At 36.7% G+C, this 23,448-nt stretch overlaps 1 protein-coding gene across 3 annotated transcripts in view; it reads left to right on the plus strand.

The window, feature by feature from the left end:
* The first annotated feature begins 689 nt into the window (after window positions 1-689).
* LOC149529411 (Nucleotide/sugar transporter family protein) overlaps window positions 690-23,448 on the plus strand; it is a 181,907-nt gene continuing 159,148 nt past the window's right edge. For all 3 annotated transcript variants that reach the window (XR_016358558.1, XR_016358559.1, XM_089809210.1), the window contains exon 1: window positions 690-831. Coding sequence is in view for 1 of the 3 variants with exons in the window: in XM_089809210.1 (XP_089665336.1) it covers window positions 745-831 (87 nt within the window). In the remaining 2 variants the exon portion in view is untranslated. The remainder of the gene's footprint in view (window positions 832-23,448) is intronic.

Below are 23,448 nucleotides of genomic sequence, written 5' to 3' on the forward strand. Positions count from 1 at the left end.
TCATCAGTAACCCCAACATCCTCCATTCTACTCCACAATTTGTCCCTATGAACCATGTCAAAGGATTTACTAAAATCAAGAAAGCAACAAGAAACTTCTTCTCCTTGAAACCCTCAAACTTTCTCAATTAAGTGTTTAAGAGGGAAACAATGATGGCCTAAAACCTACTTGCCCATTCACTTTATTTTTTCCTTCTTTTTCTACACAAGTGCTAATAATACATCCTATCATACATCCAAAAAACTTTCTAAGAGAGATTAATTATGATAATGCAATAGATAGTAAGATTACTAATATCTCAACTCTCGTACAAAAGAATCACACCATTAATTCTCCATTAAAAAAATGTTTTAAATAACCTTGAATTTTTTACCGTTTTTAATCCCTAATTAAAAATTTTAGGAAATTTTTATTTTTAAAAGATTTGTTAAAAGACCAAATACAGAAAATTGATAACCAACCTAATTCAAAACTTTCCTCGTTAAGAAGAGTTAACAGACTAATCCACTTGGAGAGCCATCTTGGTAACTGAAAATCTAAAAAGCAAACTTTTATTATTTATTTTTATAAAAAAGGAATTACGACACGATTGCAGAGATGTAGAAGTTGACTGATATCAATGTACAAATAAGATATTTCCATTTTTCCCCCATCCCCTATATTTGAAAAGATTTTTCCTTTAAAAATTCGCGTCAAGAATTCGGAGATCTGGTCTATACTGAAGTCGAAGAGCGAGCAGCGGATATGGGCATAACGCGAGAGGCGGCACTCACATATCTCTATTTGCTACTTTACATAGTTCTTTCCAGCGGCCAAATCTTCTTCAATAAGGTCTCTTTACTTTCCCCATTATATTTTCCGCCCTTTCTTTGAAATTTGGAGTAGCAATTGTGGAACAATATCCAGATCTTCTTCTTAAGCTGCCAAAATGCGTTTACTCAATAAACAAATTGCTAAAATCTTCACTTTGCTCTTTAAATCAGATATTATTGTATCAAATTCTGTTAACCCTCGAAAGTTGACATTTTAACGTGGCATTTCTATAATAATGTCGGATTGTTGTGGCAATGGTCACTTGAGTACATCTTCAGAGTTAAGACTCGCCAATTTGTAGCAGAGCATACTAGTAGCAGATTCGATTCAATCACTTTAATAATTAAACTGACATTCCTCTCTTATACCGCGAATTCCTGAATCGCCTTGCAGAATTTCAGTTAAACTTGTGTGTTTCATGTTATTGGAATGTTTCAATATTTTACTTTGTCAATGCACGTTATGAATGTGAGAAATTCGATACCTTAATGCAACATAAATGTTCTTGAGTGGTGAAATGAAAGGATTTTAATGACGTCCTCAAGACTACTGGTCTAAGGGACCAAAAGAACCACTAAGCAGCCTGCTGAATTTTCTCTAGGTTGTTCCTTTTGGTGAATTACTCGTCGAATAATTAGAGTTTGGTACATTACATTGACCAATCGTAACGGCACACATTGCGGGATTTCAATGCATAAATTCTTATGCAATTGAGTAATTAAAGTATGAGGTTTGGGAGTGACCACCAGCAACTAAATTGTTGGAATCATGATGGAGTTGGCTGCAGTTGTAACCTTGTCGCCTGCAGCTGGCCAAATATTCCCCAGAAGTGATAGCACTCTCATAAGAAGAAACTAGAAATCACTAAATCAGAATGTAGCGTCACAGAAAAGGGTTTTTCTCATTGTTACCGGGACCGGTATGCCATTTTCAAAAAAGGTAAGGTATATATCATACATTGTATATATTTATGCAGAATATTACTTCCTAAAATGCTTAAAATAAAAAATAAAATCAACATTATAAAGTATTGAAATAGATTAATAATATTAATATTTGATAATCATCATCATGATAGAAAAAAAGTCAAAACCATAATCACTTGAAAATAGGAAGGAAATTCCATTATTGCTAAAAACATAGCATGTGATTCTTGAAGATGACAATTTTTTTAATCAATCAATAAAACTTTAGTGCATTTACACATCTTAAGTCTTATTGTTGTTTCAGTCATATTCTTACTTCTGAGATTCAATAAGGGAATTTTCTATCCTAATACTGTTAGTCTATTTCTTACTTCTTTTAGCTTTGACAATCACAAATCAGCACTTAAAGAAAGTCCAATGTAATATATGTTTTGATTGAGGAAGCATCTTTAAGTTATTGTGCAAGCTGGTTTGATGGAATGTGTGGTATAACAAGAATGACATGCTCACTTTCAAGAGATTTGTCAGAAGGGATAGTTTCGTTGTGAGTTGTTTCAAATGTTATGGAAGAGTTCTAGCAACTTTCGGTGAAGTAGCATTGTAATTAATGATAAGAAACTCAATATTGAGAATCACAAAGGCTGTTTGATCATCAGAAATATTTAAAATACGAGTAGCTAAATATGATTTTTGAATTAAAATATTTTCTTAACGAGATTCTGTTGAAGTTGATGAAAGATCAACCCCACAGCTCCCAAGAATCACCTGCATGCAAACATTTGTCATAAAAAGAGAGAAGCAAAAGCTATGGAGGCTGGAATTCCTAGAGCCACAAATGAGACATTCTTGATGAGCAAAAAGAGAGATTGCTATTATCAAAAGTGAATGAATTTAATAATTACAAAGAGAGATTGTCCTTATAAAGGAGACCAAAACCCTAACTGATAAAACCTAGATTGCATGATAATAATAATTAATAAAATAATTAATTACTATATGCTCAAAGTATAGCTTAAGTAAACTAGAGATAATAAGTGACTCAATAATTAAATCAATATGATTTAATTAATAAGAAAATACTTTATTACTCTAACACCCCCCCCAAGATAAACTTAGGAAGTAGCTAAAAACCTAGAAACTACTACTGAAAGTAAATTTGGGTCCTGACAACAAGGCCTAATGAGGTACCAAGGACAATCAAATCTTTGAAAAGAGGAGAAATAGAGAAAGCCACATGGGAAAAACCGTACTCCAAAAAGAGATGGAAATAATGTTGAAAGAACTAGTGAAGGATTGAAGAAGCCTCCAAACTAGGGAATGTCTCAGAAGATGGGAACAAAAGAGATGATTATGAAGAACACCATTGAAGCATGAAGCTGCAAACACTGCCAAACCGCTGATTTGAAGAACCTCCATCGTATAGAACATGATCGGGTAGAGAAGACTAAGTCTGAAGAGTTAATCAATAGAGGATGGAAGCTATCTTCATGGCCTCCAAAAATAGGAATGAAATAATGTTTATATGGTAAATGATCTATCTCACTGAAATGCATAGGTATTCAGCCACTACAATCGCCTAGTACATAGGATCAAATACTGAATACATAGCTCACTCCATCGAACCAAGAAAACAATATTACCAACATAAACCCCCTATAATGCTGAGAAGTAAGACATGAACACTGAAATTGAATGCAATATCTCATGCAGAAAGAAGAACCAGGAGCATTGAGAGTGCAAAAGAACTACAAACACCTATAATGACACGTGTCATCGACACATCATGAGCCTAATGTTATGGAAGGAACACTCACTTGACAAAGGAAGATGGTGAATATGGCCAACATGAAACCCCCCAAGGCACTTTATAATGTAGTGCAAGTACAACAAAACACAAAGATGTGCAAGATCTCGAAATGCAATAGAGTGACAATTTATCTCACTGCGTTTGCAAAAATACTACAAAAGAATGTCAACAAAGATCAAAAGAGACATTAGGTTGATACAAGAGATAGTACAACCCATGAAAAATTATCTGAATCAACAAAATCGATTCTCCGACCTAAAACAACCAAGATATCCACCAGAATGCAAAAAAACAAAAAACTGAATGGGATGTGCCTAGAGCAGAATTTGGAAAAAAGAATGTCTCAAGATATGTCTGCCATAGTGCAAAATAGAACCTCCGACTTTGACTAACCAAACAACATCAAAATCAAAATAAACTGCACCATCATGACGGGCTTAGAATCAACTTTCTAACGATATCTCGTTTGCAAAAAACAGAGTCTGGATGAGCAAGTTACGACCAAAAAACCACATGTAGGTCAAAAGAGAGCTGGAAAGGCAAAATAAAAATATTTACTGCATTGGGATCCGTGCCAAAATGCATAGGGAAGTGCATCCAAAGCAACAAAATATCTCAAGAAGCATGCTAGTGTTGTACCAAATTTGCCTTGATTTGCGTGCCAAAGCATCGCTTTGTGTATTTTTTTTGATTTGCATGCAGAAAAACTCGATTTGCGAGCCAAAAATAATTGCTGTCAAAAGATCTCAATTTCCGTGCCAAAAATTTTAAATCAGTACCTCGAGAAATGCACCCAATCTAGGAGCAATATTTTTTTGTCTCAGATTTCAATTGTGTCCAAATTGGACAAATTTTAAATGAAAATAGGGGTTTTTGGGCACTCTGAGCTCAACGGTAAGGTCCGTTTGGGCTCATAGTGCACCAAAATAAGGTGACCCTCTAGATCCAATACAAAAAAACTCTGAAAATGAAACCCTTTGAAGGAAAAAACATAGATTTAAAACCCAAGCTAACCCTCTCATAAATAGAATAGGGGCATGAAAATCTGGAGCTCTGATACCATGTTGAAGTTGATGAAAGATCAACCCCATAGCTCTCAAGAATCACTTGCATGCAAACACCTATCGCAAAAAGAGAGAAGCAAAAGCTATGGAGGCTGGAATTCCCAGATCCATAGATGAGACATTCTTGATGAGCAAAAAGAGAGATTGCTATTATCAAAAGTGAATGAATTTAATAATTACAAAGAGAGATCATCCTTAAAAAGGAGATCAAAACCCTAACAGGTAAAACCTAGGAAAAAGAGGAGTAAAAATTTATTAAGATAGAAAGGAATACAACAAGGAGAGCTCAACAAGGAGCTCGATCTTGAGCAACAAGATCATCAAATTCTTGCACCATCTCAAAGGAAAGTTGCCTCCTATCCATAATATTCCAACCCGAATCATGACTAGAAGCCCATTTGGCTAAACAATCAGCAGCTCTGTTCCATTCACGAGGAATATACGTGAACCTAATGAATTGAAAAGAGGTAGAGAAGAGAATAATTTGATTAACAACAGTGGCCAGTTGCCAACTAACATTGTCAAGCTGGGAATCAGACTCACAGATAATCTTATGCCATCCCTGCAAGCAACATTGTTCCACAGCATATAAAATAGCCTGAGCTTCCATGAGATTGTTAGTGAAATCACCCTTATGAACTGAGAAAAAGAATTTAACATCACCAGAACTACAACGAGCCACTCCCCCAATACCAGCAGGGCTTGGATTCCCTCGGGAAGAACCATTAGTGTTAATTTTTAGAACTCCATAAGGAGGTGTCCAATGCCCATCCCGATTTACTCGACCCTTCCTCTCATGTTGAAGCTGCCTGGACATAGAAGGAAACCTTTGAGCTATAGCCCCATCTTGAAGATGAAAATTGAGGTGATTGCATATAGCAAGATCAACCGGATCCATACCCCCATCTAGCTCATACTTCACATGAATAGTTTCCTAAAGAGAATGTGAGATCTTCCACCAAAGATGCCAAACATCTAGCCGAACATCTTGGAATATTCGACGATTCCTCTCCAACCAGATATGCCAAAGCATGAATGAAGGACCAGCAATCCAAGCAGCATGGAGAGGAGAACACTTGGAGGGAGCACTTCCCAAGCAGGCCCAGAACTCAGGCAAAGAGGAAGCATGCCTACAAGAGCAACCCCAAGCACTCCACCAAAGCTGCCATAGCTGAATAAAATAGGAGCAATGGAAGAACAGATGGGAGACAGACTCCTCCCCATTACCATACAAAACACAATAAGAGGGGCCCTGAAATCCACGTTTACAAAGATTATCCCATGTAAGACAGCGGTTGTGAGCCACTAGCCACATGAAAAAATTGCACTTGGACCAAGAAACTTTATTCCAAACTTGCTTCCACCAAGGGACCTCAGCATCCCCAAATAATTGTCTAGTTATCTCCTGATACCCAGCAGAGACATGATATTGACTAGACAAGGTACCTCCCCAAGCCAAAACATCAGGACCTAGCAAAGAGGAACGCTCTCTAGAGGCCAGAATCTGAGAAAGCTCCTGACGATCCACGTCTGTACCTCCAGGAGGCCAATCAGAAGAATGCTTCCATCTGTAACCAACAATAGGTCCCAATTGAAAAGGAGTCTTGTAATGAGCCACTTTATCCCATCCAACGGCATGAAAAGAGTCACAAAGAGACTGAAGATGAGGGTACATGGATAAAATGGAAGGGAATCCATCCCAGGCATCAGACCAAAGCAAAGCCTGAGAACCACCTTTACATATCCAGAATAGACCCCTCGACTAACACTGCACTTGTCTTCAAAGTATGCCAAACCATTGAGCCACGACCTTCAAGAGGAAGTGTAGAAACAGAGCAAGGATCAGCACCATGAAAATATTTATGAATGATAATACGAGCCCAAAGTTGATGCTGTCCAGAGCACCATCGCCAATAAAGTTTAGCAGCCAAAGCTTGACTACTCAAGAGAGCAGATCGAAGACCAAGACCACCCTCCTTTTTAGGCCTACAAACAGTTGCCCAACTAATCAAGCTCCATTTAGTACTACGCAAATTACCACTCCAAAGGAATTGCCAAGAAAGAGCATCAAACTCCTTGAGAAAGTAAATAGGAGCAGCTTGAACCATGCTTCTATAAGTAGGAAGAGCTTGGATAACAGCTTGAAGAAGAGTAACCCGGGCAGCAGTAGAAAGCCATCTATGAGTCCAATGATTAACCTTATCCTGAAGCTTGGTAATCAAATTTTGCCAGAAGAGACGTGGCTGCCTAGAAACAGCAATAAGAATGCCAAGATAAGTTAAAGGAAGTGACCCAATCTGAAACCGCAGGATACCAACAATCATGTGCTGAATAGAATCAGGAGTGTTAAAAAAGTAAATGGAAGATTTGTGCTCATTAACTTTTTGGCCTGAAGTTGCCAAATAAATGTCCAAAGCATGTCGAAAGGCTTCAGCTTCTTTGATCCTAGCATGACCCGCAAGAGCAGAATCATCAACAAATTGAAGATGGGAAAGAGAAGGTAAGCCATTACCCCATCACAACCCCTGAATAGAATTCTGGGACACCTGATACTTAATAAATCTGCCCAAGCCTTCAACCATGATGATGAATAGATATGGGGAGAGAGGGTCACCTTGGCAGAGGCCTCTAGAGGCACCAAATAGCTAAGAAGGTTGACCATTAATAAGAACAGAAAAAGAGGCAGAAGTAACACAACTCATAGTCCAACTCACCTAGTCAGAGCTAAATCCAAAAGAAAGAAGAATACTCCTTAGGAAACTCCATTTAACTCTATCGTAGGCCTTAGCCATATCCATCTTAACAAACATTGCTCTCTCCCTTGAAGTAGCCATAGAGTGAATAGCCTCAGTAGCAATAACCACCCCATCCCAAATTTGTCTTCCAGCAACAAAACCACCTTGTTCTTCTGAGATAATAATGGGAAGCCACTTTTTAATTCTCTCAGCAATCAAGTTAGTAATAACTTTGTAAACCACATTACATAAGGCAATTGGTCTAAAAAACTCCAATTGATTAGCACCCTCTTTCTTAGGAATAAGAGTCAAGAATGTAGAATTCAAAGCCCGAAGCATCTACTTGCTAGAATAGGATTCCCTAACCACCTCCAACAAATCAAGATTAATGATGTCCCAAAATTCCTGAAAGAACTCAACTGGAAAGCCATTAGGACCAGGAGCCTTCTCCTTAGGCATGCCAAAGATCACCTCCTCCAGCTCTTCCAAAGATATTGGATGCATGAAATAATCATTCATTTCCTGAGTGATAAGGGAAGGAATACAAGACAAAAGAATATTTTCTTCATTATCAGCAGGAGGAGAGTCCTCAGAGAAGAGGGTAGAAAAGTACCGAGTAGCCTCTTGGAACAAAGCTGGCAAGGAATTCAGATGGATACCTTGAGAATTAACCAAGGAAGAGATATTGCTCTGATTCCGGCGAGATTGCACTGTTTTATGGAAAAAGGCAATGTTCCGATCACCTTCCTGGAGCCAATCAACTCTAGCCTTTTGCTTCTAAAAAATTTCCTCTCGAAGTTCCCATTCTTCTAGAGCTCTAGAAGTAAGGGATTTAGCCCTTCCAAGATCCTTTGAGAAACCTCGATCTCTAATCTCCCTTGTGATGACATCAAGATCTTCTTGAGCAAGCCTCTTCATAGAGTGAAGGTTCCCAAAGCATTGCCTATTCCATATCCTGAGCTGCCTTTTAACATATTGAAGCCTTTTAGAAAATGAGTACATTGCAGTTTCATATGCAGGAGCACCATCTTTCCACCAACATAAAACAAAATCACGAAGAGAAGAGTCACGAAGCCACATCAACTGGAACTTAAAAGGAGGATGCTTTGGAACACAAGCCCCAATAGCAGAAAATTTGATTGGCCAATGATCAGAACCTCTCCAATCAAGGATTTTCGAAGAGAGAGTAAGAGTGCCACTAACCCAGAAGCAAGAAACAAGAAATTTGTCCAGACATTCTGAGATAGCAGCAGCTCCAGTCCTTCGATTATTCCAAGTATATAGACCATTAGAAGGCTTAACATCAGAGAGATGCAAAAGAGATACGTGTTGCCGAAGAAGAGCAGAAGAAGGCCCCAATCTAGCCAAACCACCTTGCTTCTCCTCCGGACTTAAAATTGAATTGAAGTCCCCTGCTAACACCTAAGGATGATAAGGGTGACAATTTCTAACATATTGAATATGGTTCCAAAGTTCCTCCTTTCCCACAAGATCAACAGGTGCATACACATTAGTAACCATGATTACCTCTCCTGAGTCTAGAACATAAGCTACCATAGAGAGAGCTGAGCGAGAAGACAGCCAGCCAAGGGGAGAAATTTTTCGTGGATCCCAAAATATAGCCAAACCACCAACACTGCCTATTGCCCCAACACACTGGCATTGGCCACGAGACCAAATACTAGAGGCATGTTGGACCATAGACTCCACATAGAGCTTAGTCTCTTGGATACAAAAAAATCAGGACTATGATCAACCACCAAGTTATGAATAGCCTTTTGTCTAGGGATGCTATTCAACCCCCTAACATTCCATGAGAGAATAATCATCATTGGGTAGAATTGGGAAAAAGAGCATCCAAAGGTTTCACTGGACCAGACTCAATCAATATATCTCCTGTGAGTTTAATCTTCTCTTAGTTTGTTTTGCACCCACTTCTTAGAGGGGGAGTAAAAGAAACCCGCTTAAAGGGTCTAGGCATCAACCCCAAGGGGAGAGGAGATTCCTTGCCCTTACCTGATGGTAGCACATCCTTAACCAGATCAGCCAGAACAACATCATTATCCTCCAACACCGCAGGAGTCACCAGAGCCTCTGTCACAGGAGCTATAGGGACCTCACAGTTCTGGTATACTACAACTTGGGATGCCCCACAAGCATCATTAGGAACAAATCCCTCATTTGGGAAATCTGGATTAGAAGAGATAGGAGGAGGAATACCTTCCTCTAGAACCATACTATCCAGCACCTCAAAGCGATTAAAACTTGAATCAGATAATCTTTCTTTCAAAGGCCTCTTCTGACCACGCCCCTTAGCTCATGGGCGAGCAGGGATAAAGCCATCTTTATTCTGCATTTGAGCCTTACCCTTACCTGTAGCATCTTGTGGATTCATCCCCTTGGTAGTATTGGCCATCTGAGATTGTCCTTTCCCTGTTGTATCTGCCAAACCACCATTGCCAGCTGTAGAACCATCCACTCCTTTAGAAGTCAAGTTACGGGGGCACTGACGCTGTAAATGACCATACTCATGACAAATTTGACAGCGGAAAGGGAGGGATTCATAATCTAACTGTTGCACCCAAGAAGAAGCCCCAAGACAAATATCCAAAGAATCTGGTAATGGGTTATTCAAATTAATTTCAACACAAATTCTAGCATAAGAAATAACCTTTTTATCGAGGGATTGATGTGCGATCGCAGTCGGCTTCCCCAACAAAGCAGCAATTTGCTGGAGGATGTCTTCACACCTTGGGCAAGCGAACCCAAACTAGCACTGTTGAAGGGAGATCCTCAGCAGAATTAAATCCTGAATGCCAAGGTTTGACAAATAACCCCACATGGTTGTAGAAATAAGAGCCTCCTTCAAAAACACGATCACGATCAAACATGCAAGAGAATACAACAAAAAAAGTAACTATTCCCTGCCAACATAATCTCCATATCACCTTCCACCTGCCATGAGTGGTGGATCCATGCCTCAAGAGCGGATAGGGAAATCCGGATGCCAAGAAATTTGCATATCAAAGCATGCTTGGTCCAATATTCAATTTCCTCCATTACAGCCGCTGGAGGAATAACCAGAATAGGGCGATCATGGCTATGCGGAAAACAACCATTAACTTTTTTCAACTTGGAGCTCTCCCCTGAATAAAACGATTCAGATCGCATCGCATGCACAGTTGGAGAAGAACCATCTGTTCTCACCAATGCAGAAGAAATCCCAGGCCCTGCCATGCAAACAATAAAAACCCCAATCCAAAATCGACTGCAGAAGATTACCAAAAACACCCACGCAAACTATGTCCAGCAGCCGGCAATCCAAACAGAACAGGAAAAAAATAGTAGAGATCAAACAACAATAACAGGGTAGGGAAAGAGCCCTAGCCCAGCTGGCAACCAGCGCTTCTCAATCGCTTCTCGTCAAAAACTGGTAAAACCTAGGTTGCATGATAATAATTAATAAAAGAATTAATTATTATTTGCCCAAAGTTTAGCTTAAGTAAACTAGAGATAATAAGTGACTCAATAATTAAATCAATATGATTTAATTAATAAGAAAATACTATATTACTCTAATAGATTCTTACTGGAAAAGTCTTTTGTTGACTTCAGTTTTTACTTATTTATTTTTTCGTAAAGCCATGCATATCAAAATTTTTTTTTAAAGTTAAAAATTGAATCACATATAAGCATGGTGATTGACAAACGTTATTCCTTAGAAAGTGGGTAAATTGAGCCTCCTTACATTTAGAAAGAGATAGTATGTACATATGTTCCTAAACATAACGAATTGACACCTTTTAAAATTAAACCAATCTAGGCATAACATTTTCAGCCAAAGCCTTTTTGAAAGTATCAATTCTTACTAATTGTAAATGTGATTAGAAGCATTGGAAGGTTACATTACCTTTTTTGCAATAAAGAAGTAGCAATGCGATGAACAAGAGTCCATAACTTTTGCCATAATATACAAATTTCAAGATGTATCCCATGTTGGAATATGCTTAATCTTGATGTTTGCTTTTCATTTATGTCATTGGCCCCAAGGCCACTTATAGTGGCATATTGCTAATTTTGGGTCAAGATGACCCAGTCATATATTCTACATCTTTTTGGCCACTTATATAAATTGGATATGTATGCCTATGCACCTACCAATCTTATTGTAATATCAGTTGAATATATCTATACACACACACACACACACACATGTAACAAAATCATTGCTTCATCTTGCATCTTCATATTTGGTATACAAGGTGCTTTTCCTACACGGTTCCTTTTTTTTTTCCTCTTTTTTGTGTGCATTATTTTGAGCTACTCTTGACTGCCTTTCTAAGGCATTTTCTATTTGTATGAGGCTATGTTTGACAACCTCCTCAAGGCCATTATTTGGAGATTCACTTCTTTTCTTTTGCTTTCAACAAGTCAATTAGTTCATTAGGATCAACAAGAGAAGTTTACATCTAAAGTTTCATTTCCCCAGGTAACATATTCTCTAACTTTTTGCCACATCTAGCTTTTTCACATGATCTCCCTGGTAGATTATCAACTTGGATTATTTCAAATCTGAATGAAATTCATATTTGTTGCAAATGTTTGCAAGGGGTCCATGTTTAGTATTTTTACGGATCTTATCTCATAATACATTAAAATTAAGATCAAAGTGTGATAGCAAGTGGTAAGGAACTGAAGTTGTTTGCAACTTCTTCAAATTTGGTGGATATATGCTGTTTTCAGAATGATTTCTATAAGTCACATCCTTCTCATATAAAAATGTCTCATACCCTTCTATTTTTAGTGCACACTTTGTTTCATGCATCAATGAAAGATGGGGTTGCGTTCTGTCCCCAACCTCCCCTCCCTCTCAAGCCTCGCATTTCTGAGATGGGGACATCTTCAAGAGTTGGGGATGGGGCGTCCCTCTGTCACTGCCACTAGGATGTCCAGAGGCAATGGAGATGTCCATGAGTCTTCGGGATGTCTCAGGGATGCTGAGGAGCCCTTGAGTGTCTTAGGGACTTTTGGAAGTCTGCTGTCTTCAAACGTCACAAAAGTGTGTTTTCTTTGTATTTGCAAGAAAATCATATATATTTGGCTGTTCAAAGGACATTTTCAGATCACTTGCAAGCCTAATATGGGCAACTAATGAGACTTTGTAGCTGCTAATGCATATATAATTGCTAATTACACTAGCTAGTGTCTTAGGGACTTTTGGAAGTCTGCTGTCTTCAAACGTCACAAAAGTGTGTTTTTTTTGTATTTGCAAGAAAATCATATATATTTGGCTGTTCAAAGGACATTTTCAGATCACTTGCAAGCCTAATATGGGCAACTAATGAGACTTTGTAGCTGCTAATGCATATATAATTGCTAATTACACTAGCTACCCTAAATAAAAATCAGAACTGGGGTTTCTATGTTGGTGTTTTTATGTTTCTTGCTACTGTCATATCTATAGTACAATTATCCAATTCCATTTTCATATATGGTTAATTAACAATGTGTAAGGGTTTCATACAAGCATTGGTGAATGCCAATATCACTGTCCATAAACTATCAGTCATCGTCAGCAGTAGTATATGTATATCAGCATTGTCCCCCTAACACCCCCACTCTGTTGCCTCCTTGCTGTCCATAAATTTTCACCTTTTATCCCCTGTTCCTGAAACCCATTATGCCGTCGTATTGCCCCCTTGTCCCCAATGGGCTGTGGAACTCAACTATGCATTGATATGAGTGTTATCAATGGACTTCACATCAGGATCATGATTTTTAACTTTAGTGTAGAGAAGTTTCATGGACTGAACTATGTATCATCATGGATCTAGTTTCTAGCCTCTGTTGAAAGCTAGGGGCCATGATGGCATATCCTTGAAGACAATCTACACTGAAATAATACATCTAAGCTAAAGATCAAGGTAATACAAAGCAAAGAAAAGATTTGTAGAATGACTGCACTCACCATGGGTGATAGTTTGAAGTACTTGTTGATGTGAGTTTTGTTCGACTACAAAATACAGAAACAAACACTCATTGCTTCAGAGTGAAACACCAAACATTCAATCCTCTCTTGATATAGGGCCATTGCTCATGCTAAGCTTGCAACGTAACAACAAAAAATTACTTAAAGTTTCCATTAACTATGGATACTCGCATCAAATGATGTGATATACTAGTAATCACTTAGGGGAATTATGCTATTCATTCAATGAATATCAAGTACTTGTGGTTCTAAAGGTTTGGCTTCACAATGCTCAATGAAAATTTAACTTTTGATTTTCCAACGTCCACTTAAACTTAAACATGCTAACCTCGACTACTTCTAATTATGAATGCAAGGAATCATAGATGACTTGGACTCTACTAGGTGCAATCTTGTCGGCGAATCCACCCACCTAGTGCAAACTTCTATGGTAGACTCAAATAGTTTTCAAATCAAATGCATCCTCTTCAACCCCATCAAATGGACACAAAGCAAAGATTGTATATCAATTGAAGTTAAGCGCTTTCTATTGTCCTACATTTTGTCACCACAAAATGTTGGTAACAACACAAAACTTTTTAAAGCTAGTTTTGCATTTCTCTAAGCTTGAATTTGATATTTAGTTGCTTAATGTTGATCGATTGATCTATTTCAATTCGTATATCAAATTGTTTTACTGAAGGCCTTCGTCAAGTCTTTTTCGTTTTGCTTTCTGTTGAGCTTTTGCTTGATTTTTGAAGCCTTCACAGTCCGTTCTTTGCTTTTAAGTTTGCATTTGCTTGTTTTTAGTCCATTGGTTTTGCTTATGTCATGCCTTTCAGTTTCCCCTTCGATTCGGTCTAATCTAGAGGTCAATCGGAGTTGTTAGTCAAGAGTTATGCCCATTTTAGTGCCTCAAAAATGGATATTTTAGGTGCAACAACACAAATTAAAAATATGATGTTATATTTTCAATTTGACATTCACTTTTTTAAAAATATAACATTATACTCACTTTTTGTTATGTTTTTAAGTTGCTTTTACTTTAAATCTATAACTTAAAGTGACTATAGTGCACTTTATGTTATAATTTGAAGTTGAGTTACTTTTTAATTTTTCACTTAAAGTAACTATATAACTATATAGTTTCATTTTAAATTTTTGGTTTTAAAAATCAATACTTATTTAAATGTCACTTTAAAATGATGTTTATGTATTATATTTAATAATATGATAAATGAATATTGTTTTTGACCCATTTAGTGACATTTTTATAATTTTAAGTGAATTACATGACTAAAAGGTTTCAAAAGAGGACTTTTTATATGCAATTGCATGTAAAAACTATGAAAAGTGGACTTTTTACATGCCATTGCATATAAAATTCACTTTGGAGGAAACTTTTCATGTCATTACATCAAAAGTTCACAATAAGTGGACCTTTTTGATGCTATGACATGAAAAGTCAAGTTTTTATGCCTAAGCATCTAAAAGGTGAGATACACTTTAAAATATGCAATTGACCTCAAAAGGTCCAATTTTACTCATAAGCATATTTTAGAACATGTTATGCACTCCAAAAAGTGTGATTTCATTTGAAGGCATATTTTAAAATGTGTATGTGACTCCAAAAGGTCTGATTTACATATTTTAAAATGTGTTGTGTCCATTGAAAAGTCTGATTTTGAGAGAAAATATGCATTTGCTCCCCAAGAATCCAATTGTGGCCATAACTCAAGATTTTCTTCATGGATTTGCACGAAATCTTTTTCATTCAAGGCATTTTTGCTTGGTAATGAGTTTGCTTGCATCAAAGATGGATTTAACAAGCTGAAAATCGTTTTTGAAGGCCCAATCCTAGGGCACGTTTTTGAAGAAAACTCCAAAAATCTTCATTTTTAATCAACGTTTTTGCATGAAGATGAATCGATTTGCTCTTATTAGATGATTACATTGCATATTGGTTCATATTTTGGTGTTTAAAGACCAAATCAATTTACTTGAGATTCTTGGTGAAACATGTTCTTTCCAAAAACGTCCCATGAGTTTTCATGTTCAAAAACGTTGGAATATGAAGAGTTTTTAGGGCACGTTCTGACATCTTGCAACAATTTCTCCTTTTTTGCTGCCCTCTTCCATTCAAATTTGCAAGGTTGGAAAAGGTCTCACCATTTTTAAAGATATTTTCAAACATTGGAGCATCTTTTTCCTTCATATTTGACACTTAATCTTCATGGAAGTGGACTTCTTCCTTCTTGCAATTTACTTCATGCTTATCTTGCTGATCTTGTGCATGAAATTATTAGATGATTGCCATTTGTGAAGATCTTTGCCATGGAAAGTGCATTTTTCCTTTAAATATGAAGTTTTCATTCGTTTTCATGTTTTTGGTTCTTTCCCAAGTCCAAATTTCAAATTTGAACTTTGAAGTGCATTGCATCTTGGCATGTTTGAGTTATTTTCGAAGGTACGTTGTTTCTTTTGTGTTTTGTGTTTTGCGTTTGTTTGCCGGTTTTTTTCATGCGAAAGCATCGTCATCTTTCACATTCCATTTTCATGTCACAACACTTCATCTTTCACTCAACGAAATGCTATTACATGTTTTCCATCTCATTCGCCATCAACACATGCATGTAATCCCATTTTTCGCGTCCATTTTCACCCATCTCACTTTTCGCTTCCATTCGCACGACACGATTACACGAAATGTTTTACGTGTAATTGCATCCAAAAGGTCCAATTTTGATCAAAAGTCACATTTTGGAAAGTCAAAAAAGATGTCATTTTCGCTTCTCGTGTTCTTTGACTTCTCCTTTTCCCCAAAGTGACTATAAAACTCTTTATCTCATCTCCATTTTTTCATTTCCATTTCTTCATATGCATTTGCTCTTACATCTTTCCTCCTCATTCCATGCTTTACATCTTGAATTTTATTTGCACATACATGTGAAGTGTATCCTTCGCTCGCATTTGCATGTCATTACACCTTTCACCTCCCGTTGTATGTTGCATTTACATGTACTCATTTTTCATACAATAAAACCTTGAAAATGCGAAGTCACTTTTGAAATCAGCAACTTTCACTTTGCACGCATTCTCATGCGTTTCACCTTCACACATTTTCATTACATTCCATTTCATTTCATTTTCCATTTCCACGCTTTCATATCTTTTCGTTCCGCATTCCGTTCATTTCATTTCGCTTTTTGTTCCATTGCATTTGCATATGCTTTCTCTTTGAGGTCACTTTGTTGGATTTGTGCAATCTTCAATCCTTTTTCGAATCTTCACTGCTGATCCTAAATTCACTTGCATGGAGATTCCTTCTGATGATGTATTTATGTTTTGGGATTTTTGTGTTGCAGTGCAAGCACAAGATATGTCCTCGCCATCCAAGTCCAAAGACAAAATGAAATATCAATATGATAAAGAATTGGCTCATGCAGTTCCTTCAGTCACATTTGTTTTGGACGTGTTGGACACGAAGATTGGTCATGTAGACGTGGCTGATTTTCTACAAAGAATTGAAGCTCCGGCTAGTCATGAAATGAAACGCATTAGGAGAAGCAACATTCACTTGGTATCCATGAAATGAAACGCATTATGGATGTGCACGGCGGTTTACTCCTAAGACAAGAACTATCAAAGATGCTGACGGCAAGGTTATCATTAGCCTTGATCTCGAGTTTATAGAACAAATCTTCAAAGTTCCGCATAAATCAGTATGTGCTGATTTGACTAAGGAATCATCATTGGCTTTTTGGAATGAGTAAAAGAGTAATTATCAGAAGTATGTCAACCTTTATTGGTTAGACAATAAAAGAAGTAATTTTTCCAAATGGCCAAAGACTATTCATCGGTCAAATTTTAAACAAGAGTACAAGGATCTCATCATCCTTCTCAGCAGGATTTGTGATGTTAAAGACTCTTTTGATTTTGAGCCATGGATGTATAAATTTATGTTTCAAATTATGGAGAATAAAGAACACATCTTTTGGGGAGAATTTATCAGTACTGCGCTCTGCCAGTAGATATGCAATGTGGGAACGTCAATGCCTTTCTATATGAATTTTTGTCTAGTTTACATTGCTGCTGCCATGGGGTCTTTTTCTGGTCTTTCTACCAAAGGAGATCGTTTTCAAGTTCCTATTTGGGATTACTACGACCAAATCACTTTAGCAAATAGTAAATTCCACTACAGAAGAGTCCAAGATGCCTTCTTTGGACATTTCAGATACTTGTTTGATAAGCAGTTGTCCATCAAGATATAAACAGTTGTCCATCAAGAGAGTACTAATGCAGCATGGGAGAAGGTGAACTAATACGACTGTATTTTTCTTCAGTTTCCCACTTTCACATACTTAAGAGTTGGATATTTCAAGGGAGAGCCGTATACCTTACCTAGGTATGCTATAGATCGAATCATTCTGATGGAGTTAGCTAGACAACTCATGGACGTGCAGAGTGATCAACATGCTTCACATAGGCCCGGATTTGGCATACCTCAGCTAAGCCTTTGGCTATTGACAATTTTTCAATTATTTCTATGCCTAAAACAAAGAATATGGAAGTAGAATTGCAATTGATTACATTAAAAAAGTTCAAGGCTAGGTTTGATTTTGACTATCGAGAAATGAATTCTCAGATAAAAAGAGCCTATACTCATGTTCATCGCATTGAGGACATTTGGATTGATATGAGAACAAAATTTGACATCATGAAGGTGGATTACTGTAGATTAACCTTGTAGCAAATAATTGATCTTAATATGTTGGAAATTCCTTCAGATTTTCAAGTTGAAGATGATGGCGACATCCTTGATCTAGAATTTCATCAAGCCGACTTTGATAAGAAGTGCCCTTTTCTTATTCAATGGCAACAAAAGGAAGGCACATCTATCATGGACAGGTTTCAATCCATCCTAGTAAACACTGACAAATGGTTGAAAAGTAAAGGCCTTAAAAGAGTAAATCCTAAGATGGGCCTAGATTGTGGAAGTTTTGGTCCTCTTGGCAGAAAATCACAACTAGAGATTACAGGGAAAGATGGTGTCTCATCTTCAAATGCCAAGAGTTCCCTCAAATTCAAATTGAAGGGCGGAAAACGAACCAAATCATCTCAAGTTCCTGAGCCAATTCAAGAATCAGTAGCAGAATTAAAAGAAGAATTGGAAACAAAATCCGATAAGGAAAATTCAGATGAAGGAGAAATCATGACCATATCTCCTCCAAAGCCTACACAAGCCTGTACGTCTTCTATACATGAAGAACCCTTTTTGCAGGAGCTTGACGATGATGTAGATTCATTTTCTACTATTTTCACTAATTCCATTCCAGTCTCGGAGGTTAACACCATGGCTCTTCCTATTTCATCTGCTGCTGCTCGTGTTCCTGCACATGAACAATATGATCACTTAGCAAATGTGTTTGAAGATTTTCAGACTCTTACCAGTGGTCAAGTTTCCCAACTTGATTCATCATTGACAGGATTTGAACTTTTCATGACAGAGTCTTCTCAACATATTCGTATGCCTTCAGTAGTACAAACTGAATCTTGCTTAGTCACTGCAGATATACAATCTGGATCAATGCCAGTGGTCTCCACTATGCTTGCTTCTGTAATGAAAGTTTCAGCCTGTCTGCATGGTTGAGTAAAATAACAACAAAGAGAAGGAAAGTGGTTGTTCCTCTTGACAATCTTCCTGTTAAGAAGACTAAATCCAAATCTTTGAAAGATAAGTTTGTTTCCAGAATTTTGGTTGATTTCGATAAAACCAAATTTGTTGAGATTGCTGAGCCTTTGGTAGATAAACCTGTTGAGGAACTTACTCGTTCTAACTACAAGTTTACTAAAGTTGAAGTTGGAAAGCAATCCCATTTGGGTTATTAACTTATCTGCAAGATGCTCAAGATGCATTGACAAATGTATCGAAAAATAGTCATGAACTTTGGGAAAAGAAAAATCAGTTGATATAGGAGATCTCTCGTTTAAATGAGGTTATCCAGAAACAATCTTCTCAGTGTGTTGTTATATCTCAAACATCTAAAGAGAAAAGGTTGATTGAAGCTGCCAAGTCTTGGATATAGGAAATTATTTTTGAAGGAGTTCGAGCCATCATAGAGACATTTGCAATTCTTAGGCGTGTCAAAGAGATGAACAAAATGGAATGAAGCTTAATTTCTTCTTTGACTCAAGAAGCAGATAACTTGAAAGAAATCTTTGATGATTGGGATGAAATGATAAAATTTGATTTGGGTGCTATGGTCTCATGTGACATTCTTTCGTCATGTGAAATGTTCTTCAGATTTCAAGGACTCATTGGTTACAAGGAGGAGACATTAAGAAAGCTGATCACAAAATTGCAAGTGGCCTTTGAAGATTGTCAAGTAATTGAAACAAGTCTTACTTGTGATTTGAAACAGATGGGATGCCATGTTACTAATGATTTTGGTAATCTTTTAGCAATAGAGAGAGCAAATTCAAAATATACAATTAGGATCAATGCTGATGTAGATTTTGAGGATTTTGGTTCGCAAACGATGAACAAGTTTGTTTTGTACAAATCCTTGACAAAACACTTGTTAGATACTACAATAGCAAATTCCAAAGTTGTGCAATCAGCATATGACAATGTAGTGAGAGTTGAAGCCATATCGAAGACTATGGAGATTGCTGATCTTCTCACAGTGTGTGATATTATTGTCAAATTCAAAGCACTGAGAAACAATCTCTAAGATTGTTGTTTTTGTTTCATATTCATAGTTGTTTAGAATGCATTACATGAAAAGGTGTAATTGCATGTAATGCGAGTTACATGTACTTGAAAAGGTGTAATGCGAGTTGCATGTAACCCTTTATTTTCTATAGTTACACTAGGTCAAAGTTGGTTGAGTTGCTCCCACTTTTTCTTTCACTTTTTTCTCAACTTCTTTCGTATATAAAAGAGTGTCCCCCTCATTGTAAAATCATCATTATCTTTATGCAAAAGAGCTTTGGAGAAATTGTGCCAGTAGAACTTTGTTTGTGTAAGCACTATTTTGAGAGAAAGTGAATACAAATGATCATTTGAGACTTAAATTTGATTAAGTGAAATTGTTATTTGTGTGAATTGTAGGCTTTGTCTATAATTCATCCAAGTTGTCTTTGATTCATGTTATCTTGTGTCATTGGTAATTGTATCTCATAAATTGAATAGGAAAGAGTTAAGAAACAATTGAAGCCAGAGCTTTGACCAGGAGCAATTGTGAAAGTGTATAGCTAGAAGATTTGTCTGTAGCTTATATTTTCTTCTTAATTCGCAAAATAGCTAAGTATTCTTACTTTTACGAGTCTTTGTGCCCTAATTGTAAAGTTTTCCAATATAGAAGTACGACTGGACTTAGAGTCAAACTGGTACATTTTCAGCTAGCCTTTGAGTTAGTAAAGGTTTATTGGTATCATTGTTTCGAGCTCTTGATAGAAGTGTAGTTAGAGATTCACCTTGCCCATTATTCACTCTACGAGTAAGTGGATCCTTTCTTGAAAGTTAAGAAGAAAGGATATTAGTAACACCTGTTTATAAAATCTCTCAACTTCTTGTTTACTTTGAGTTGATCCAAGGAATGGTGAGAAGGGGGAGCCTTCCCTTTAAGGTAGGAGAGACTCTGTCTCACACGCTGTGGTTGGTCATCCTATTTTGCGATTGGATTTTTACCCAAAACTATCAGTTGCAAAATATCCACCCAACACTTTCAATCATCGACTTACCACACAAGGCACTCCTACCATCAACAAGTGGCTACTGACCCAGATTCGTATGAGTCAAGCAAGTAAACATCCACAATAACTTTCATTCACCTAAACTACTTCAACATGAAATGAATTCTACTCCAAGTGAAAGATTGAGGAAACCATGCAACACTTCAAAGCAATATTAAGTATCCACCCATGATGAACCAACAAGAATTATTAATCACTATGATAGGATTATAGCAACAGATCCTGTAGCTAGCCTAATCTAATCTAATCTCCTCTCCTTTAATTTAATTCTCATTTCTCCATTAACTGCTACAAATAGAAAGGCCTTGGCCTTTTATAGATGTTCAAATAAAATGAAGGGCCAACATTGATCCAAGATCAAGAGTCAAGATTTAAACCTACAAATCATAATTAGGTTTGCCAAATTTACAACTAGTTACATAAGGATACCAATTCATGGGCCACTAAGAAAATTCCAAAGCCTTTCAACCAATGAGAAAATAGGACACTTGGGCACAATTTGATTGATTGTGCTTGAATCTGAAATTTTCTGATTGGAGAAGACAACTTGGTGACACCATATTAGACTTATCTTCTAGATCTATTAAATCTCACGTGCTTTGAATTTGGCTTATTGGATCTGTCTGTTAAAACTGCAAATGTTTGTTGCTCGATTGTTAAAAAGTATCTATCAACACTTCTAACTTTGATTAAAAATCTTCCGAAACTATCAAATCCCCTTTTAAATAATGCGGTTCATATTGTCAAACTGGTTCCATCTTCCGAATCTTCCCATCTTTTGAAATCTTCATCATGACTTTGACTTGCACTCGTATCTCAATTTTGAGGATGTCTTCATGTAATTTGATCCCTTCTTGATCTTGAACTCGAATCTTCACTTTGATAGCTTAACTTGAGTTCCTCTTCTTATTTGGAATCTGTGATGACCCTTCCTAGTATAGGGTTTAGTAATAAATAATAAAATTAAAAGGAAAAGTCAAATGTATTATAATATTATATTGGATATAATACAATAATTATAAACATAAATAAGAAACAATATTTAAAGTACAAACTAAAGGCATAGTAGAAGAAAGTAACAATGACCAATTCGGAGATATCTAGTTAAGACAAACATGCGTATTAAGGATTTGAAGAAGTAGAAGGTGGCAAAATCTATTGGAATCATTAAGATAGTTAACATCAACTAATAAACATACCTTAATAGTCAACAAGGATACCCTAGTGATGGTCGATGTATCGACAAGCATAATTAGAAGAGAGTAAAAAATATAACCATTCCCTTATATGATAAGCATTTAGTAAATAAATAAATTAAGCAATTAATTAAAAGAAGGAAATGGCTAAATAATTCAATACGTATATTTGATTAAATGCAGTGTAGTGATTATATAGACAAGTATCAATTAATAATGAATATTTAAATAATCAAGTATCAATCTATATCCAAGTATCAATGTAATGATAATAATAATAACTAATAAAAGGGCGCTGAAGTAGCCGAGTTGATGTGGAGGTGTATTGTGAGATGTAGTGTTAGGCTAATGATTCCGCTACTACACATCAACCTTGGTTCAAATTTCACTTCAACCTTCGCGTTGGTTACCCCAAACCCAGTTGCCTGTGAATGGGCCTGGTGAGGTTGATCTCACTTCTGTTCTAAGGGAACTTGTGGTGTGGGAAAGACTTCAAGATGGATGGTGGAAATGCAACTTTGATGGTGCATTGAAAGGAAGTCCTGGACCTTCAGGAGCAAGTTTCATCATCAAAGATGCTAATGGGGATCTTATTGCATTTGTTAGAAATGGAAAAAAAAATCTGTAAATAAGCAATACCAGGAAAAGCAAAGAAAACCCCTTGTGACATTATGAATGAGGCATGAAAAGCCTAAGAAGAAAGAGAGAAAGAGCAAGAGAGCAATTGCTCATACAATAATTGAGAAGAGGAAGAAACCTCATTGTTAAATGAGAGAAGAGGGTCATCTCTTAAATAGAGATGAGAGAGAGGAGTTAGAATGTAACTCCCATGTCTATGAATGCCACCATTCATATGTGTGTGTGGCCAAGTGTGAGATTCCTCTTAAGGAGGAATAATCTAAAATTAGAAATTACAATACATATTTATCCTCACATATTCCACTAGATGACAAAATAAGATGTAGTGGAAAAAGGACAAAAAAGAAATATATTAGGATACCTTGGCTTATATCCTAATATATTATAATAATAAAGAAAGGAGTTCTAACCTTGGTTTATAAACACACCAAGGAAAGATTACAACTTCTAACACCCCCCTTTAATCTTTACTTGGGGAAATTACATCAAAGGGTATTAAACCCATAATTTTTACAAAAATCTGCAACTTAATCTTTAATATG

This window comes from Cupressus sempervirens, chromosome 11 (genome assembly GCF_028749045.1).
Source record: "Cupressus sempervirens isolate cs-2001-9-10 chromosome 11, ASM2874904v1, whole genome shotgun sequence".
Taxonomy (NCBI): domain Eukaryota; kingdom Viridiplantae; phylum Streptophyta; class Pinopsida; order Cupressales; family Cupressaceae; genus Cupressus; species Cupressus sempervirens.